Source organism: Thermobia domestica, chromosome 9, assembly GCF_964235325.1.
Source record: "Thermobia domestica chromosome 9, izTheDome1.hap1.1, whole genome shotgun sequence".
NCBI classification, from domain to species: domain Eukaryota; kingdom Metazoa; phylum Arthropoda; class Insecta; order Zygentoma; family Lepismatidae; genus Thermobia; species Thermobia domestica.
Window position 1 is genome coordinate 110,604,273 of NC_137462.1, and position 14,602 is coordinate 110,618,874.

The 14,602-nt window shown below is 34.8% G+C and overlaps 1 protein-coding gene across 3 annotated transcripts in view; it reads left to right on the plus strand.

The window, feature by feature from the left end:
- The window catches only part of LOC145694931 (uncharacterized), a 105,355-nt gene that overhangs the window by 13,670 nt on the left and 77,083 nt on the right, over positions 1 to 14,602 (plus strand). For 2 of the 3 annotated variants that reach the window (XM_081771707.1, XM_081771706.1), the window contains exon 2: positions 12,843 to 13,376. In XM_081771707.1, coding sequence (XP_081627833.1) covers positions 13,071 to 13,376 — 306 coding nt within the window. In that variant the 5' untranslated portion in view covers positions 12,843 to 13,070. Of the gene's footprint in view, positions 1 to 12,842; positions 13,377 to 14,602 lie in introns of those variants that run through there. The other variant, XM_081771708.1, reaches the window with a different exon arrangement.

Below are 14,602 nucleotides of genomic sequence, written 5' to 3' on the forward strand. Positions count from 1 at the left end.
CATAAACCAGCATCGATTGACGATTCTGCTTAGATTACAATATATTATATATAGAGAGTAAATTACAGCTGATAGCTTAACAGAATATAATCACAATTGACGATTAATCGAACGGCATCTCATATTTCGTATGTTATTATGTTATCTTTATTCAAGTCGTTTTACGTATTATATCAGTTTATAATAAACAAATAGAACAAAGCATTTTTCTTTTCGAATACATCGCCAGGCACAGAGAGAACTACGTAGGTGAAATGTAAATATTATATCATCAGGTAGTTTTACTAAATTCACACAAAATTAATCAAGTAACTCAAGAAACAACATCTGTAAATATGGATGTGAATATTGTGCAAAGTTTTTTTCTACCTCTTATGAAAATTTTGGTAAATACATGAAAATTTTGGTCTGGAAGTACATGTATAGTGTGGAACAAAAATCTATTATTTCGTTTTTTTCCGTGGTTCTTAATAAACATTACTTGAGCCACAATATATATACAAGAACATTAGAAAGTAAATATTATTTATTTTTACCTTTGGTCAGTGTTCAGGATACAAACTTTTAAGTCCTTTAACATCAATTGTTCTGAGGACTTCCTAATCTTCTACCTATCATCTTTCTATTTATTTTATTCAATATCGTAACTAAGGAAAGAGAAATAATAATTAATAAATTACAATTTCCTTTTCTTCCTTTACAAAATCTGCTCCGTTATAGCACCTCTGATCTTATTCCTAAGATCAGTACAGATAGATAACAGTACAACATAATAATGAAATATACAACATACAACATACCGTTGTAAGTGCATGTGTAACATGAGACATATGGAAAGCACATGTTTTTTTACAAATTGCTTGTTTTGTTTTTTAATGAGCAGACAGTCTACATTGGACTGTACATTGCTTGTTCATCATCTGTTTTAGTATATGTACTACCAGGAGCAAAATAAATGACGCGTCTCTTTATTTTGAAATTTTTTGAAAATATCTCTGTTTTCTTTATATGTTCGAAATTTCGGAAGGTTTCCCCAGCAGGACAGGTTAATAACAAATCCGTTTTTAATATTTGTGTTAGATATTAGCTTAAAATAAATAAATTAGAAGCAAAAAACATTAAATCGACAGAAATCTCGAGAATTACCAACTCTGCTAAAGTGGGAAATTTTCAAGAACGCGAGGGAATTCTGCAGTTCAACACGAAGCAGCGACATCTATGTCACTGAGAAAAATGTGGATAAAATCTACAAACGAAACTTCTAACGAAGTATTTCTAATATGTCTTATTTCGTGCATTATCTGCAAACTCCAAATATATGAATATATGCCAAGTATTAACGTAAAGATAAAGCAAAAAGTGGAAATTGTCTAAGGAAAAGGACGAATTGGTAGCGCGATCGTAATGAAAAATCGTATTTACTGTAGAACATGGTCAGTTCACGTAAGGAAACAAATAGCTCAGTTAGTTAAAGCAACTAGTCTGTATACCGAAGGTAGCGGGTTCGAATCCAGATGGAAGTGACGTCATTTTTATTATTATGGTTATTTTGTTTATTTTTTTATGTGGGAAAGAATCAAATTGTAACATATGTGTAAAATTCATGACGATACCAAAGAAAGAAAAAATGTCGTTGTCACACTTGCATTAGCATCCCTAATTTTGTTTGCAAAAAGTTTAGTAATTATTTCCCCTGTGCTCACTGCTCACTATACGTAATGCTCGCTGGCGCGTTGTTTCCCAGTAAATGTTAATCCTAATTTGGAGAATTTTATAAAGTTTCAGAATATTTCTCACTAGATAGTCTTCTATCTACTTGTTTTGATATTTTGATAACAGATTTCCCTATTAAATGTTTAATTTTCCCTAGATGTTTAATTACGGAAAAGTTTTACAATGTATTTGTATTAAATTGAAATTGTTTTGAATTTACCACATGAGATAAGTAGCTCGAAGGAGGAAAACTCAAGTAATTGATATTCTACGTAAAAGCTACCTATTGTAGAATGATGATACTTCTTTCCATCAGCACATAATCTTCACGTTAGAGTGTCAGACAGAAAAAAATCCTGGTTTTTCCTCCCTATGACCACCCATCTTAAACCTCTACATTCCATTGTTCGTCTCACAAAATTTCGGTGCTCCAAAAACATTCATATAATAATAATAATAATAATAATAATAATAATCATCATCATCATCATCATCCTGAATATGCCATCCTTACATAATGTAAGGATATCTTAGTTTCTTAGTTTAAATCTTAGATATCTTAGTCTAAAGTGCTTTCTTTAGTAATTATTTGAACAACCATGTAGGAGGGGGTGCGGCGTTTTATTTTGCCCCTCTCATTTCAGTACCCTTCCAACAGAAAGTAATTTCTCATAAGCAGGGTAGACAAAATGAATAAGAAATATATTTACAGCATCCTCTCCCCTTTCATGATTGGAATATCACGTAGCATTTTTTTATTCTACCAAAGATTGCCCTGTGCGGTTAGGGGTAGGTAACTAAAGAAATACCTAATATATAGCGCCCCATGATTGTAATATTACCGCTTCTTTATTTGTACGAGGGAGCCCCAACAAGGTGATAAAAAGAATAGGAAAAATGTCTATTGAATCCAATTGCGGACCCAGCACAAACTTCTGGGAGGGGGATAGTGAAAGATTCTTTTCATGATGTGAGGCTGTCACAAATTACCACTTAACTAAACTAAACATAATAGTGGGGTGAACTGGAACCCAGTCAGTTTAAATTGATGTAAAAGTTTAATTTTTGGCTTCATATTAAAGTTTTGGTTTCAAATGAAAATTTCAGTCCCAGTGGTCAAGGATCAAATCTCGTGGGCCTCTTCAGTGTAGGCTAATACGGGCCCCTTATGAGAAAAGGCAAAAATATTAAAATGTTTCTAACGTTCGAATTTTTCGTCTATTTTAAAGAATTGTTGGGCTTCGTATTAAAGTGTTGGTTCCAAATGGCAATTTCAGTCCGATGGAGAATGATCAAATCCTGGAGTCGGGGGGCTCATCAGTATAGTGTGCTACGGCTCCATTATGGGAAAAGGCAAAAATATGAAAATGCTTATAACTTTCGAATATTTCGTCTATTTTAAAGAAATTATTGGCTTCATATTAAAGTCTTGGCTTCAAATGACAATTTCAGTCCTTGTGGACAATTATCAAATCTCGGAGGGCTCTTTGGTGTAGGGGTTTCGGCTTCTTTATGGGACAAGATTCACGTAATTGATATTGCAAAATTGTTTTGTATACATTAGTGTAAACTTGCACCATTTGGTTAATTTTACCTCTTATATTTTGCAGATTTCAAATTCCAAGCATAGTTACTTCTCAAAGCTAAAAGGCACTTACTAGTTTCATTAAAAGGAAATGTCTTTTATGAAAAGTTGTCATGGAGTAGACGAACGAACAGGCACCCAAACATTGGTTGAGTCGGACGGTTGAAACTCGTTAAGCTCACTTCAATTATTATTATTATTATTATTATTATTATTATTATTATTATTATTATTATTATTATTATTATTATTATTATTATTATTATTATAGAGCATTCATGGGGTCCGTGGCTCGACTCCACTTCGCGCCAAGTGAAATTTGAGGTGGACAAATACCGTGTGCATGGGTATGGGTTTTCTTGGAATTTTCCATTTTCCTCCCACTTTCTTCATTTCATCATTTCATTCATCATTCTCCCTTAGCGTAGGTGCATAATCGTGCAACGTTAAACTAGATATTCCATTTAATTTTAATTTCAATAATAATAATAAACAATTAATTCAACTGAAAGAACTGTAATTTATGTTGACGGCAATTATCATAAATATGCAACCATTATAAAAACAATGCTTTCAGTAGAAAGATAATCCTTCCCAAGTGTTAACGAATGCGCACGAGATAAGACATGTCTCGAGAAAGAGACGAGACGCGCTTTGTGACATCCAAAAGAAGACGTAACAAATGTTTTGGACACGAGATAGCTTTTAAAATGTCTCGTCTTGTCTGGAATGTCTCGAAAACAAAAGTCTAAGTTTTAAAATTATTTTTAAAGATCTATTCTCTCAAAAGTAGTTCTCTGCCTTAAAATTAATAACGGCATTTGTGATTTTTTTAAAAAAATAAACAATGTCTAAAGTTAATAGTTAACTTTTCGAAAAGAAGCTTCATTAAGGGTGAACCTGAAAGATGTCCACAAACTTCGGGAGATGATTCGTGACATCAAAAGGAGACAAATAGCCCTCTTGCAGTTTTCGAGTTCAGCTTCGTTGTCGAGGTACAGGGTTGCCAACTGGTCGTGTTTGAGAAACTCACTGGAAATAAATTCAACTCCAAGAATAAGCTACTACAGGTCAATTGACTTATACCATGCTGCAAGGTTAAATATTTGTTTATGAAGTGTGTACAAAATTTGCCAGTGTCCTTTCTGAGAACATCGTCGAGAAAAAGTCACCTCCAAGAATAAACTACCCCTCGTAAATTTTTCTAAGAGAAATATCTGATACTGCAATATAGGGTTGTTAATTAAATATTGATTAATGAAAAATAAACAAAATTGTTAAAACCATTTTGGAGAAAATAGCCTTTTTCGATTTTCGGCTGTTAGTAATCCACACTTATTTTAGGCGGTAGGAAAAAATGGGAAAATCTCCTGTAGGAATACTATGTAAACCCTAAGTTTAAAATTTGGTGTAGATACGTTGAACGGTATGGCCTCTAGGCGAGTGCACAGAAAAGTGTACCGAACGGACAGACCGGAAGGACGGGTATCGAAAAATCACATTTCCGGTATGTAGACGCCATGAAGTATGTAAATCCGTTGAAATCTGAATTTGATATACTATTTTCACAATCACCATATTTTCTTCTCTCTTTTGTCGCTCGAAAAAGAAAAGCCTGAGTTTACCACAAAAAGCTAGGGTGTTTACCAAAAAATATTCAATTACAGGGCCACCGCACTAAACTTTTTCAATTCAATTTCTTAACTGTGTTAGGCCGCAGTTGTTACTGAAGTGTGTATTTGGATAATACGAAAAAAAATATCGTATTATTCAAATACATCGAATGTCAGATTATCGAATAAAAAACTTCGATTGAAGAAAATCCACACTACAAAACTAACTCACACTTTGAGCACATTTTCATTAGACATATAATACAGCAATTAATGCAATAATTGTTTATGAAATATGAAAAAATCAAATGAGTCATTTTCGAGAAAGTCGTTCAAAAAGAACACGTCAGAAGTAACCTACCTCTTGTGAATTGTTTCGAACAATGAGTTAAGATATACTTTTGCTTATTAATGAAATATTTATTTGCGAAATTTGAACAAAATCGCCTGTCGTTCGAGAAAATTGTTGGGAAAAACCTTGACCCCCAAAATAATCTATCCGTCGTAATTGTTTTTCATAGAAATGACTTATATTAAAATATAGGGTTATTAATGAAATATTTATTTATGAATTATCAATAAAATTGTCCACGTAAGTTTTGAGAAAATCGTGAGGGAAAAATAACTCCCCGAGTAAACTATCTCTTGAGGATTCTTTCAGGGCATATTATTAGGTTTTTAATGAAATATTTATTTCAGAGTACGAACAAAATTGCTTGATTCATTTTAGAGAAAACCGTGGAGGAAAAACACCCCCAAGAGTAAACTACCCCTCGTATATTTTTTTTCAGGACAAACGAGTTTTGCCATATTGTTCGGTTATTAACGAAATATGTATTTTTGAAATACGAATAAACTCTTTTGAGTCATTTTTGAGAAAATCACCCAGACAACACACTCCACCAAGAATAAACTACCCCTCGCATTTTTTTTAGGACAAACGAGTTATTTATGCCATATTGTTAAGTTATTAATGAAATATTTATTTATGAAATATGAACGAAAACACTTGAGTCCATTTTGAGAAAATCACTGAGAAAAACTCACCCCTAAGTATAAACTACCCCTTGTAGATTTTTCTCAGATAAATGCCTTATACCACAAAATAGGGTTGCTAATTAAATATTGATTTATAAAAAAAGAAAGAAAACAAGATCATTAGAGCCAGTTATTAGAAAATATATTTTTTCTATTTTCATCGTACAGGAAACTACCCTTGTTTTGGGAGTAGGAGGGAAATAAAAGAAACTATAGGAAATACTATGAAAATCTTAAACTAAAATTTGGTGCAGATAAGTTGAACGGTTGGCTTCTAGGCGAGTGCACAGAAAAGTGTAGCAGACGGACGGACGAACAGATGGACATGTATCAAAAAATAACGTTTTCGGTATTAGGGGCTATAATACATGTAAATTCGTTGAAATCTCAAATTTGATTTTTTTTTTCGATCACCATACTTTCTTCTCTCATTTGTCACTTCAAAGTAAAAGGAACTCAGAACTACAGATAAGAGACACCTACTTTTACACATAGACATTTATTGATTTAAAACTGTTTTAGTTTGTCATTTCACTTCCAATTGAAAGGTTTTGCCCTGACTAACGACATACCAATGACGAGACGGAAGTTTTGAGAAAGTAAATGCATTCAGAAATCTAGACTACATTACGCCTATCAACCTGTTTTTACTTCTGCAGTTGTTGACAGTTGTAATTTCGTCCAAACGCTACATGAAATAATTCTTGGTTGACGTCATTGTGTTACTATTTTAGTATTGTTCTCTTCAGACTTGGTTGAAGTTTTGTCTTAACGGTTATACATTTTTTCTTTCTTATTTCATCGTTACACACAAGAATAAAATGTTCTGGTGAGTGGATAAATTCGAACCTACGAACATTGAGTTTTCATTCTTCCAACACATTACCAATGGACCAAGCTTTGTCTTCACGTTAACGCACGGTTACAGGGTTTATTACGATTTAAATAAAATGGCTGGCTGTTAGAGTTTCCTGCCCAAATATTTCGATAAAAAATTTTCATTGCTTCGTAGATACGTAGAGCAATGTTTAGATACACATTTTAGGATAGTGCATTTTAGTGTATATAATAATTTCATGCCAGATAAAAGCTAGATAAGTTTTGATAAAATGTTTCATATGTAGTTCTCAATAATAGGCTTGCTGTTCGGGGTGAAGTTTCAAGGTTCAGCATTGACTAGCAGTTTTTGCTATTAATATTTCTTCTAACAATATTGGCAGTGGACAAAAGTTAGCCCGTGTTGAAGCTTTTTGCTCCTAATTTAATTATTTTACTTTATTATTTAACGAATATATTGAAAATTGTCAGCAGGCACGTATACAGTAATTTATTTCGGAAGGGGCCCGACTTCAATATTAGGATAAATTATAATAAAATTTTAAAAGATAATCCCAAAAATTAGGCTAAATTTACAGAAAAGTTGGGATTTCAGAGGGGGTTCGGACCCCCTGTACCCACCCCTAAATGCGTCCTTGTTTGTCAGTAACGTTTCCTCATTTTGAAACCCTCAAAAACTTCGGATATATAAAGGGAAAAGAGTTATTTTCGATAAAATATCACTTCAAGGAGACGCGACAGTTTTATTGCACATGGTGGTATCCAACGTTCACAAGGGCAAGAATTCCTTTCTTTTTATTCTTTTGCTATTGTGCTCTATCGAAAGGTTAGGTTTGTAAAATATTACTCTTACAAACAAGCGTGATTGGCAGATAGGAATACTGAACAGAACTCCACAGAAATGCATGCTGAACTTACGTTTATAGCTACTCTTTGGTGATTTGGCCTCAAGGTCAATCGAGTGGTAATTCAGTTCCGTCTCTGTTCTTGAGCCATGTTCGTATTACTTCGGACAGTTTTGCTAATGAAAAGCATGCCTCGTAATATAACAGACTTCTTTCGCGTAAGAAATCGAAACTCAGTTGGTCACAGCAACTTTTGTTACCTAACCATAACGGCCTAGGGTCGTCTTCAGTAGAATAAAAAATGTTACGTGATATTCCATTCACGAAGGAGGAAAGGTTACTTTAAATATATTTCTTATTCATTTTGTCTACTCTGCTTGTCAGAAATTATATACTTTCTGTTGGGACGGTGCTGAAAAGAGAGGGGGGGGAAATAAAACTTCGTGCCCCCTCATACATTTTAAATTTTGTTATATGGTTGCTCAAATTATTACTAAAGAAAGCACTTTAAACCAAGATATCTAAAGTTACATTATGTAAGGGTGGCATATTCAGGAATAATAATAATAATAATAATAATAATAAATGTCTTTGGAGAGCCGAAATTATGTGACACGAATCATTACATGTAGAGCTTTAAGATGAGTGGTCATAGGAGAGGAAAAAACAGGTTTTTTCTCTGTCTGACCAACGTAAAGATTATGTGCTGAAGTTAAGAAGCATAATAATTCTACAATAGGTTGCGTTTACGTAGAATATCAGTTACTTCAGTTCTCCTCCTTCGGTCTACTTACCTCATGTGGTAAATTCAAAACAATTTCAATTTAAGACAAATACATGTAAAACTTTTCTGTAATTAAATACATATAGGGGAAATTAAACATTTAATAGGGAAATCTGTTATCAAAGTGTCCAAAAAAGTAGATAGAAGACTATCAAGCGAGAAACATTGTGAAACTTTATAAAATTCTCCAAATTAGAATTAACATTTACTGGAAAACATTCGTTATGCACCAGTGAGCATGTAGTGAGTAGTGAGCACAGGGGAAATTATTACGAAACTGTTTGCAAACAAAAATTAGAGACACTAATGCAAGTGCGAGAACGGCATTTTTTTTGGTATCGTCATGAGTTTTACACATATGTTACAATTTGATTTTTTCCCGCATAAAAAATAAATAAAATAACCACAGTAATAAAAATTACAACGGCACTTCCACGGGGTTCGAACCCAATGCCTCCGGCATACAGACTAGTTGCTTTAACTAACTGAGCTACTTGTTTTCTTACGTGCACTGAACCTGTTCTACGGTAAAGACGATTTTTCATTACGATTGTGCTAAGAATTCGTCTTTTTCCATAGGTAATTTCCACTATTTGCTCTATCTATACGTTAATACTTAGCATAGATTCATATATTTGGAGTTCGCTGATAATGCATGTAATAAGACACATTAGAAATGTTTCGTTAAAAGTTTCGTTTGTAGATCTAATCCGCGTCTCTCTCAATGACATAGATGTCGCTGCTTCGTGTTGAACTGCAGAATTCCCTCGCGTTCTTGAAAATTTCCCACTTTAGCAGAGTTGGTAATTCTCGAGATTTCTGTCGATTTAATGTTTTTTGCTTCTAATTTATTTATTTTAAGCTAATATCTAACACAAATATTAAAAACGGGTTTGTTATTAACCTGTCCTGCTGGGGAAACCTTCCGAAATTTCGAACATATAAAGAAAATGGAGATATTTTCAAAAAACTTCAGAATAAAGAGACGCGTCATTTATTTTGCTCATGGTAGTACATGGCATGTTGAACATAGATTTTCAAAACATGGGCTAAACTACATATGTTTCAGGTAATCTACATGTGAGATACAGATATGACATTTCTTCAGATGTAATTACTTCTCATTATGTACTATATATTGCTGTGTTGACAACATGTAAAGGCATGGTCCCGGCAAATGGATATGACTTACAGGTACGGTAAATAACATGTTCTCAAGGACGAAAATGTCTTTTCAGTCTCCTATGGAGAGAAGTTGTAAACATGCGCTGTACTTGGCCTGTAAGTATAACATGGAAAGGCGTGTTCCCGGCAAATGTGTACAAGGGATTGAAGAAGACATTTACATCTGCTGTACACAGCATGTTTTTAAAGAGGGAAAGGCTATTTCCTTTCAAACCGTTCTCCCAAGGGCGCCGATCCTGCGGGGCCCACTTCCACAAGCTCATGTGGGCTCCATAATTTTATTTATGAATGTACAATATTTGGAATAATTTAAATGCAATTTGTCTGAAAATCCTCATATATAACTTCTGCATCTGAATTACAACCCCCTCCCCTAATTTACAGAGAAACAGGGGTGTAGCCAGCAGGTTTGTGTAGGGGGGCCCGTCATTTTTGAGGGGGGCAGCTACAATGTACAAAGCCAAAAAAAAAAAAAAAGTGTTGCTCTGCTAGTGTTTTTGAGGCCTGAAAGAAAGGAAAATTTTGGTTTTCCTCAGGAAAACTAAAGACACTATTTTAGCTTATTATTATTATTATTATTATTATTATTATTATTATTATTATTATTATTATCCATAAATTATATTCAAGATAGTTTATATTATGCTTAATCAAGAACTACTGCCCGGGACCAAACGCTATACTTTTGTGCACAACTATAAAGGTAATCAAGAAAGTTCTGTCCCTTTTCGTGGAAGTCTGTGTTCAATTGGACCTCACACCGTGAGTTGAATGCGAGTGGAGATAAGGCGAACGTCAGTTGTTGGTGTGGGCATATCTAACATACTACCTAGTTGTGGCAATTCAGACACACCGTGAACTTGCGTAAAGACAGAGGGAACATGGGACATCCACAGAGCGTCATAAGAGCATGTATGCTGAACGAGTTCAAATGGAGGTCAAACGCCGCTGTAGCGGGACAGACGATATGCCAGGCCTTTGGTGAGGGTGTCGTGACGACGCGGACATTGCAGCGATGGTTTAACAAGTTTAAGGACGATGACGAAACACCCGAAAATATCACGTGCCGGAAGACAAACACATGTACAACGAGGAACTGGGACTACAATTCAGTGTGTGGAGAAACCATTCGGCAGCACATCCATCAACTTGTGAAGCAGTACAAGTTGGGTCAATAGGTCTCACATATTTTGACTCCGGGCCAGAAGGAAACGCGGTAGTTGCCTGTGTTTATTTACTGTTTCGGGGCCATTTCTGGACAGGGCGTTGACATGTGATAAAAAAATGTGTCCTATACAAAGCTCCACGGCGCCGTCATCATTGGTTAGCATCCCATGAACCGATTTCAAAACAGCCGAAACCAGCACTGTACCAGAATAAGGTCCTTCTGTGTGTTTGGTGCATCGTGCATCGGGAACTGCTACCAGCTGGTCAGAGTATCAATGCAACTGTGTAGTGTCAGCAGTTGAGCTGTGCTCAACAAAAACTCAAAACTCTGGAGCCATCGCTTCTGAATTGCAAATGGGTCCTCGTTTACGGGACAACGCTAAGTCCCACGTGGTTAAGATGACTCAGGACACCATTTTCCGCCTTGGATGGGAAACAATATTGCAACCACTATATTCCCCGGGTATTGCACCGTCTGATTATCACCTGTTCCATTCTTTGAACAATCACCTTAGAGGACGCCAGTTCAAATCCCTAGTAAAAGTCCAAAATGCACCTGATACTTTCTTCGTTTCACGACCCACCAAGTTCTACCGCGATGGATTCCATGGCCTTCCAGAACGTTTTCAGAAGGTCGTCGATGCTGATGGGGACTATTTTTGATCTTCCAGGTTAGGTGACATATCAACGTTCGAAGGTGGTGGGTGAAAAAGCAACAAAACTTTTCTTGGTTACCTTTAAATTTAAGACCTTGTATACAGAACCTATCTACACAAGATTGATTTTCTTTGAAATTTCACTTAATTTCTTTACGGTTTCCTGACAAAAATATTTATTATTCGTGACAAAAAAAAAAAAAAAAAAAAAAAAAAAAAAAAAAAAAATTACACTGAGTAGAAATAAAAGAGAGAGAGAGTGAAATCCAAATTGAATAAAATCATTGTTTCTCGCCAAATTTTCCATCCTATATGTCTTTTAAAACACCTGTTAAAGCATATAAAGTATACTTGTTAAAGCATATAAATCGCAGTAAATTGTGTAATCTGCTGTCACAAAAAAAAGTATCCTATTTTTCGATTGGTATAAGGAAGAGATACTATACTATTTTTCGATCGGTATGGAAAAAAAATCAATATTTCTCCTTACTATTTTACCATAAATTATTAATTGTCAATAAAATTTGTTACTTTTAAATGAATGAAGCGAGATAATTTTACTATGATGTTTTAAAAGCTGGTCATTTGGGGGGAGGCAGGAAACCATTTGGGGGGGCCCGGCCCCGATGGGCCCCCCCTTGGCTACACCCCTGCAGAGAAATCGGCGTCCTTGCGTTCTCCTATGGAGAGGAGTGTAAATATGTACTGTATATTGCCTGTATTTATAACTTGGAAAGGCAAATTACAAAGGTGAGGGGGAGACTGCTTGTATGCAGGAAACTTTTCCAGAATGAGGTTTGAAGATATTTACCTGCAAACTTCTTTGTAGTCTAAAAGTTTTTGTAAAATTTGATTATGTACAGCGACAATACTAGTTGGTAGATCAATGGGGGGCTGGAGCCGGCAGCCCCCTACGACGCTCCTGTTTAATATGTGAAAACATTATTTATATTAATGAAATCCACGATATTAATATTTCACCGGTTGAGTGCCAGAGTATCCTAATTACCAATAGCAATAGCAGTGTCAAAATTATTAACATTTTGGCAGAGGGCGCTCGAGCCGGCTCAGCATCCTTATAGCGCGGTAAACATGTACTTTACATGTCTTTTACACTCCTTATTCTGTCCCTGTATTACAGTAGGTCGCTCGTGAGAATTGCCTGTGGATAAATAGGATTTTAGTTAGGAAGGATGCTTTTGAGTTAACCAAACAGACAATGGAATCATAATGTAAGGATGTATTTTAATGAGAAAGAAGACAAGTAACTATCTGACGGGATTGAATTAGAAAGAAGACAAACTTAACTGTCAGACTTTTGCTTTAGTAACTATATGTTCGTAAGTTCAGTTAGTAATTTGATTGTTTAAATTGTCCTTTATTGTCAGGAGTTCTTTATCTAACATTTCTTTCTTCTAGGTTTTGTCTTTATCAAGATGAGAAAAATAAAGAAAACAGATCAGCTTTAATCTTTCGTGTTGATGAATAAGACACATATGAGATTCATTGAAGCCATCCAGACTAGCGCAACCACGAAAAAGGGTACTGAAGAATCTACGTGCAACAGATTAATATTTTAGGATAGTATTTTTAAGTATGAGTGTTAGATAAAGACGTACAATCCGAAAGAAGAGGGAACCAAGAAATATGAGGAAGGATTTAGCTTCTGCTAGTGAACCGTTGAAGGACGATAGTGAAGAAGCTGAGAATATGGAATCAGCAGTTCGAAGTTACTTTGAAAGCAGTGAGACAGTGACTGATATCCGCAAAGGAGAATCTTCAGCATCAAGTATTAGTCCATCAATGGATCCAACATTCACCGTTGATTCGAAAAAAGTTTCTGTTGCTCAAGAAGCAGCAGCAGCTAACACCAGTATAATTGTAAAACGGCGCTCAAAGGATAAACCTAGACGAGGGTTCAAGAAAGAGAAGTATCCATTAGATGATTACTTGGTAAATACTTTTCTTCATATCAAATGATTTTATTTTCATGTTAATACCACCTTTTCTGTGAACTTATTGGTTATTATTATTATTATTATTATTATTATTATTATTATTATTATTATTATTTAATTTGTCAAGAATAAAATGCAGCATTTTAGTAGATTTTTTCTATACTATTTATGCAGTAGATAAGTTACAATTAAAAAAGAATACTAATTGCAATGTTTGTGAAAGTTAGCACAGTATACCCGATCTATGAATTAATTCATAAAGTAAACACATAGACCAATAAGTTTCACGTACATTCTACAATTAGTTCTTCTTTTTCAACAAATTTTGCTCTGATATATGTGAATTACATTATTTCACAACCAGTGCGCAACATGTGTCTTAGTAAGTGGCGTCGTAGTATCAGGTGTAACGGGTGTCTCAAAAGTCCCCTGACAAGGGTAACTGTTATTATCAGAGTTACAACAAAATGTAGGAGGGGAAACCGTCTCCAAATCAGGGGCGGATTTCTTTGGCGTGGGGCGGGGGGTTGTAATACTGCTACTTATAGCTACTTTTAAGAGCTCCAAACTCTGGGATGGGTTTTATTTATAGATAAAATAAGATAGTTTCCTCTTGTGGGTCTGGGATGGGATTTATTTATATATATAAAATAAGAAAGTTTCCTCGGATCCGCCCCTGCTCCAAATATGATGTTTTCAATCTAAAGTGAAAGAATGTTTTAAATCGGACAAGCCGTTTGGGCTGTACACTCTTTGTGCCCAATGTTAAATGAAAATGCAACGTTGCCATTTACCTGGACCCACAGCATAAATGAATGAAGTTACTGTTTGAAATATGGGCTTGCCATCGACACATTAGTTTAAAAGACAGTAACTTTATTCACTTATGTTGTGGGTCCAGCTAAATGAAACGTTACATTTTCATTTAACATTGAGCGCATAAAGAATGTACAGCCCTAACGGCTCGTCCGATGTAAAAAAAGCACTTTAGATTGAAAGGAAAATCAGGATTTTTTTGGTTTGTAATTGATTATTTTATTCCCGATAACCATTTCGGTAGTTTGCTACTAGAACATCAGGCTAAACAGTTTACAATACAGTGGAACTTTCCAAAAGTCTGTTTTTTTTTTTTTTTTTTTTTTTTTGTTATTTTTTTAAATAACATGTGAATGTTTAGTATTTACTGGGATATAATAAGTTTGAAAACTGGGTGGAAAAATA